General features: G+C 34.8%; 1 protein-coding gene across 1 annotated transcript; it reads right to left on the bottom strand.

The window, feature by feature from the left end:
* Positions 1 to 5,849: 5,849 nt before the first annotated feature.
* On the bottom strand, positions 5,850 to 6,830 carry LOC108455462 (uncharacterized). The gene has a single exon (XM_017754016.1). The coding sequence runs from the start codon at positions 6,828 to 6,830 to the stop codon at positions 5,850 to 5,852; it is 981 nt and encodes a 326-aa protein (XP_017609505.1).
* Positions 6,831 to 7,097: the final 267 nt, after the last annotated feature.

Below are 7,097 nucleotides of genomic sequence, written 5' to 3'. Positions count from 1 at the left end.
TCATCCGGTGTTAGTACCGAGGGGCGTAGGTATAATTTACGAACCTCGTTAAAACTCTTGTGTTCTTTCTTGTCCTATTTTTCTTTCAATATTTGAGGGTATAATAGTAGTATTTAATTGTGTTATTAAATTACTATAGAAGGGATATTCTGACTAAGGAAAGACTTGGTATTTAAGAGATCCTTGTGATCCACCTCTCTTCCCTGGGAATTGAACTTTGTGTGATTTTTTAGTACAATAATTTACACACTTCCGACCCTATTGGAACAACACTCTCAAGGCAGGGGGTCCCTTGAGATCGCTCACTTGACGTTATTAAGCAAGCCCTATTTTTGAGTGAGGGGTTTCTTAGTCATAAAAGATGAGCTCCTCGATGTTCATCCTTTTGGTTGAGGTAGTTGACTTGGGTGAGATGATCCCTTATAACAATTACTTAAATAAAATAATAATCATAAAATTCAAGTCTTATTTATTATTTTAAGCCCTAAAAAAGCAATATTCTATGCACGTGTTCATTTTTCGATCAGGTATACATTCCTCAACTCAAACTCGTTCAGTGTTGCAATAGCTTGAAATTGATGTAAATAGTTTGTTTTCGTTTTTTTTGGGTAACTTTGGAAACATTCAAATTTCTTCACTGCAAGCTATCCTTTTTTGTTTTTTGTTTTTTCGATATTTATCGTCAGTAACAGTGATTAATTTTCTTTGTCACGATTAAACTTCTGACTTTATGATTAAGGAATGGGATGAACAACTACCATATTGTAACTCATAATTTATACAAAAAATGAGAATTTATCAAATAACCGTGTGACCATCTCAACTAGACAAGACAAACTGAGAACGATCCTCTACGACTAATAATCACGGTTTGATCACATAATCTTGGTTTACCAACTAGACTTGAAATCGTCTCTCCTTTAAACTTAAGGATACAGAAGTAAGAGTGTATAGAACAGATCCCGTTTGCTTCTAGCAAAGGTAACATTTCTTAATTGTGTTTTTATATAAATACAAAATTTCAACTCTTTTAGCTCACCATGTGGTGCGTTTATTCAAATTATTCTGCTAGATTGGACCAATCACTGAGATTATATTTTCTTCAATGCATTAGCTAGCTAGTCAACGTAAGGAAATAGCTATTTTCTAATATTTTCTAATTGTATGAAATAAGATTCAAATTTTGAAGCAATAGAAAAATATTAAGCTATTTGTTTTCATAAAAATGGAAGCTAGAATTGAAGTCAACGAATATTTTGTTGATGAAAAAATGATGACCTCTTTTGATTTTGAATGTTAAGCTGTCCAAAATTGATTTTATAAAAAGCAACAATACCACGACTTGATGAGGTTGACTTATCTTTATTATTTTTTTTTCATTAAAAAAAAAAACATTTTGAGATTCTTTCTTCGTTGCTAGAATCTTACTTTTTTTAAAAAAATTATAATATAATTAATTATTTCTTTATAAAAAATCTTGCATAGTGCATGTATGATATGGATGTGGAGGGTCAATTGGAGCATAAAAATAGGCAAAAGTTGTGTTTAGATGAAGGGTTGAATCTTCTATGTTCCCACATACTATTTAAAAAGTGGAGTGTGGGACTCAATTAATGTCGTAGTTTTGAAAATCCACCATACCATACGTTATATTTATCACAAAGCCATGTATTATTATTAATAATAACTTTCAATAATAATAACATAATTAATATCCACTTTTGGTCGAAATTTTTACTCAATTAAACATTTTAATCAGAATACAGTCCATCTGATGCTACATCATAGACACATTGGAAACATAGATAATTGTAAGCATATACATATAAAATAAAAGTAATGGAATGCCAATCTTCAGGCTTTATTTGTAATGTCTCTATTCCTTGGTAATTGAAGCCCAAAGATCTAGAACTAGTTCGTGTTTGACTAGCAAAACAGACAAACAACCCTGCATCTTTTTATCTCTCCCGCAATATTCTTTTTATTTGTCATTTTTATAAGATAAGTATTTTGCATTTATGAAAATTAATTCGTTGTCTATTTCTGTAAAAAAAAAATCCTAACTAATTCACTAAATCTTGGGAAGATAGTGAACTCTTGTAGTTGAAAAATGTTTTAGGAGGAATCTCTGAAGTAGATGGTTGTTGATAGAGCAATCCTTGATTATAATTTTCAGTACGAGTGCTGCATACAAGACAAAACTTGTGATTGTAGTAAAACACTAATAAAGGTATCAATTATTTGGAGTAATTAATTATATTATTAAAATAGAGGAAACAAATAATGTTAAATTAAAGTATAGATACAAAATCATAAATTTAAACATAATAGAGAGACTATAACTATAATTTGACATAATTAGATTTTTTTTTTTGAAAATCAACTGGACTGATGTTTAAATGAAGTGTACTTTTCAGCCCGAATTGAGCTTAAGACCAAAACGAAGGAAAATAACAAGGAAATCCAAGCGCAAAAATCTAAGCCCGGAGAATTCAAAATTCAAACTAAAAATAAAAAAAATAAAAAAACAATATAACCTGATCCTCTATCCAGTCAATCAAACAGCTGGATGGCACTAGCCTATATATTTTCATATCCACCGCCCAGCTTTTAGCATTTTCCCAATGAAATCTTTTAATAACTGCTATCAATATCTTCAAAATCTTCTTGAACCTTCTTCATCTGATTCTCTTGACCTCTGTCGTTCCTTCTCCTGATGCCTTCATTTCTTTGCAGCGTCTCTTTAGCAAAAAAAAAAGGACATTCTTGAGTCTCCTTTGTCTGGTTCTCTTGACCTCCGTCGCTCCCTCTCTAGTTGGGTATATCTTGGATGCATCCCCAACAGGTAATGTCCTTCACCGCGTCTCAGTGCTTCTTTAGTAATAAAACAAGCATTCTCGTTTTCTGATTTAGGAATGAAATGAAACCCAATATTCTGAAAGATAATTTTTTTGCTATGAATATCTCTGATTATTGCCCCTATAACCGACTTATCTTGGTTTACGGTTTGGCATTTCTTAATAACAGTTCTTAAGTCTCCTTTAATATCCAAAATGTTTAAACCCATTGAAGAACCTAACTGAATCACCTTTAAACATGCATGAGCCTCTGCTGCAAATGGAGATGGTATTTCGAAATGAATCACTGGCTTAGAAGCCATGATTTCTCCTTCCGTATCATAAACAATCAAACCTGAAGCAGATCGAGAAGTTCTCCTGTCAAAAGCCGCATCAAAATAAATTGTCACTCTCGTGTTTCTTTCCATTTGCTTGTGGCTTCTGTCAACAATGGTAGTATGTCGTTTTTCCTTTGCTCCATTTACTTCTGCTATGAAACTAATGACTTGTTTTGAAATATCTCTGCCTGTTGAAATCTTTCTCTCATAGATGAATTTATTTCTATGGTTCCAGATTGACCATAGCCCACAGCAAAAAAGGCGACACTGGTTGATGTTTCCCTGCCTGAAAACCCAGATAAGCCATTCCCACAAGCTTTGAATATTATTATTATTTACCCATGCGAGTTCTAAATTTGACCACACTTCTGTTGATGCAGGACAGTATCTGAAGACATGGTTACTGTCTTCATCGGAGGTGTGACATTGGGGACAATGAGCTTCCACTGCAACTTTTTACTATGTAAATTAGCTAGAGTTGGAATATAATTCCAAGACATTCTCCAACATGTAATTTTAATTTTTGGAGGGATCAGTAAATTCTATAATTTTCTGTAAAAGTTTTTAATCTCGGTCTGTATAAAATTATTACTAGGACCCGAATTAGTCTCTTGTAATAGTTTATAGGCACTTCTGGCTGAATATTCTCCTGACGATTCTCCTCCCCATACTTGGAAGTCCTCATAGATTGTCTCTGCCAAAGGAATCTGTAGAATTTTCTTAGCAATCTCCTCATTGAAGGTACTAGAAACTAAATCTGTGTTCCATCTTCTATTATTAGCATCTATCAAATCGAATACTAACTTGACATTCACACTGTTGGTTGCATTCTGCAATCTGTCGTTTTCAGCTTTCGAAATCCATAAATCATCCCAATCAGAGACCCAATCCCCTATTCCTATTCTCTAGCATAATCCTTTCTCTAAAATCCCTTTAGCTGCCCAAACACTTATCTAGGTAAGCGAAGGTAAATTCCCCAATTGAGCATTGATAAAATCTGAATTTGGATAATATTTTGCTTTTAAAACACGACTAAGTAACGAATTAGGAAAATTGACAAGACGCCAACCTTGTTTGGCTAATAGTGCTATGTTAAATTTATCGAGATTATGAAAGCCTAAACCACCATATTCTTTTAAAGAGCATAAATCTTTCTACGTGCACCAGTGAATGCCTTTTTTATCTCGATTTTTCTGCCACCAGTATCTTGCCATAATACCTTCTAATTCAGAACATAAAGACTTAGGGGTAAGGAAACATGCCATAGTATAGGTTGGAATAGCTTGGAGAATAGCTTTTATAAATACCTCCTTCCCTCCTTGAGAATGGTGTCTTACACTCCAGCTATCAATCCGTTTTTTCATTCTGTCTTTCAAAATTTGAAACGACATTTTCTTCCTTCTATCCACCAGATTTGGCAAACCAAGATACCTTTCCGGATTATTAGAACTACGCACTCCAAGAACCCTAGAAATAACTGTTTTATCCTCTTCCTGTTTATTAGCACTAAAGAAAACTATAGATTTCTCAAAGTTTACACACTGTCCAGAACAATTCTCATATTCAAGCAAAATCTGTTTTAGTAAATGAGCCCCCTTTTCTGTAGCTTCCCCGAATAGAATACTATCTGCAAATAACAAGTGAGAAACCTGCGGTCCACTTCTACTTGCCTTAACCCCTCTAAGTATATTTCCTTGCATAACAAGGTTCATAAGACTGAACAGACCTTCCCCACATATTAAAAATAGGAATGGACTTAAAGGATCGCCCTGTCTTAGTCCCGTTATGGGATAAAAATTCTCTCCAATGTGACTGTTGAAAACCACCGAGTACGAAACCGTAGAAACACACTTCATTAGAGATTCAATCCACCCTAAATCAAAGCCTACGCGCTTCATTATTTCTGCAATAAAATTTCATTCAACTCTATCATAAGCCATGTAGCCTTTTTTCCCCGTCTTCTTTAGTTTTAAGGTATGTAAGATTTCATAAGCCAGCAACATATTATCCGAAATTAACCTCCCCGGTACAAACACACTTTGTGCTAAATCTATACATTTGTCAATGACTATACAAAGACGATTTGCAATGGCCTTAGCCATCAACTTATAAAGCACATTACATAAGCTTATAGGGAGAAAATGAGTAATATTTGAAGGATTTGGAATTTTTAGGATCAGCACTATATTAGTTTTATTAATTAAACTAATACTTATACCTCCATTTAGGTGTTGGAGACAAAATGAAGTTACATCCTCCCCAATAATTGGCCAGCACTTTTGATAAAGTAAAGCCAAAAATCCATCATCACCTGGCGCTTTTGTGGGGCCCAATTCTGACAAGGCCACTTGAATTTCCTCTTTCGTGTATCTTGCCATCAATCGAACATTATCCTCTTCAAAAATACAACGATCAATTCCTGTCAACAGATGTTCATAATTTCCCCTCCTCCCTGTTGAAAACAAATTGTGGAAATAAGATCTAGCAATTCCTTCCATTTCATTAATCTCTTCTGTTTCTCTACCATCATCAAATTTTATTTTCCTAATGAGGTTCCTTCTTCGTCGCTGAGTTGCTTGTTTGTGAAAAAAGGTAGTATTTCTATCTTCAAATTGCAACCAATTAACTCGAGCCCTCTACTCCCAATATCGTTCATCCCTGTCAATCTCATAATCTAGTTGGATCTTCGTATCAATAAGTTCTGCCAAATTTTCATCATCCCTATCAGATTCATCAGCTCAACCAATCTAGCTGTTAGCATCTCCTTTTTTATCTTCCTACTACGTCGAATTTGACTGGCCCATCTGGTCAAGCCTATGCTTACCTTTTCCAATTTTTGTACCAACTCCCCAGTTGAATTATCCCATATATATCGTAACTCCTCAGCAAATGATTCCTCCAAGACCCACCAAGCTTCGAATTTGAAACTTCTTTTTGGCCGCTCATTATCTTCCCTTTTTTTATTAATAAGAAGTGGGCAATGATCCGAAAAGGAATGTGGGAGATGTTGAATTATTGCATCAAGAAATAGAGATAGCCAGTCCTCATTAGTAACTCCCCTATCCAGCCGTTCTTGAATGTTCGTTTTCGGTAAATTCCCTCTTTTCCAAGTAAACCAATTCCCTATATAACCCACGTCCACTAGATGACAATCTGTTAACAATGTACGAAATGCGTCCATATATCTTTCCTCTCTAGGTAAGCCACCCCTCTTTTCATGCCCATACATAATTTCGTTAAAATCCCCACAAACAAACCATGGAAGCTCTTCAGCATTTCTCAAGTTTTTTAACAAATCCCAAGACTCATTCTTACCCTGCATATATGTAGAACCATAAAACCCAGTAAATCTCCTCCTGTTACCTTCACCTGTAGCTTCCATGATCACATCAATATGCCTTTTTGAAAAACTTCGAAGGCTAATAGTAACATCATCTCGCCATGCCAAACATAATCCTCCTCTCGAACCGTTTGAATCAACATCAATACCATTCTGAAAACCACATCTCCTTCGTATTCTTTCCAACTGGTTCCTAATTATTTTTGTCTTCATGAAGAAGACAATTTGGGGATTATATAACTTCAGCGAATGTCGAAGTCTCCATACTGTCCGTGGATTCCCCAAACCACGGACGTTCCAACTTAGGATTTTCATTGATCCTGGTCGGCTTACCTTTTGGCAGCTACCGATAATACAAGGTTGCTGTTTACTATTTTCCTATCCTTCATCATAAGTTTGCTAGAATCATTACTAACAATATCATCATCAATTTCTCCTCTTTTCCATTTTCCCCTCTTCACCTATTAGAATTCCTTCTTCAGCATCACAATCCATTAGAAATTGATTTTCTTCTAGTGTTTGCTTTCCATCCCTCTTAGATTGTGTAGATGAATCCCCTTCTAAGGAAAATCCTAAGATAGG

The sequence above is a fragment of the Gossypium arboreum genome, chromosome 9 (genome assembly GCF_025698485.1).
Source record: "Gossypium arboreum isolate Shixiya-1 chromosome 9, ASM2569848v2, whole genome shotgun sequence".
NCBI lineage: Eukaryota > Viridiplantae > Streptophyta > Magnoliopsida > Malvales > Malvaceae > Gossypium > Gossypium arboreum.
The sequence above is the reverse complement of the archived record's forward strand: the minus strand, read 5'-3'. Positions and strand labels throughout refer to the sequence as shown.

Coding starts and splice junctions, on each gene's coding strand:
- LOC108455462 (XM_017754016.1), bottom strand. CDS start 6,830: ATGAAAATCCTAAGTTGGAACGTCCGTGGTTTGGGGAATCCACGGACA.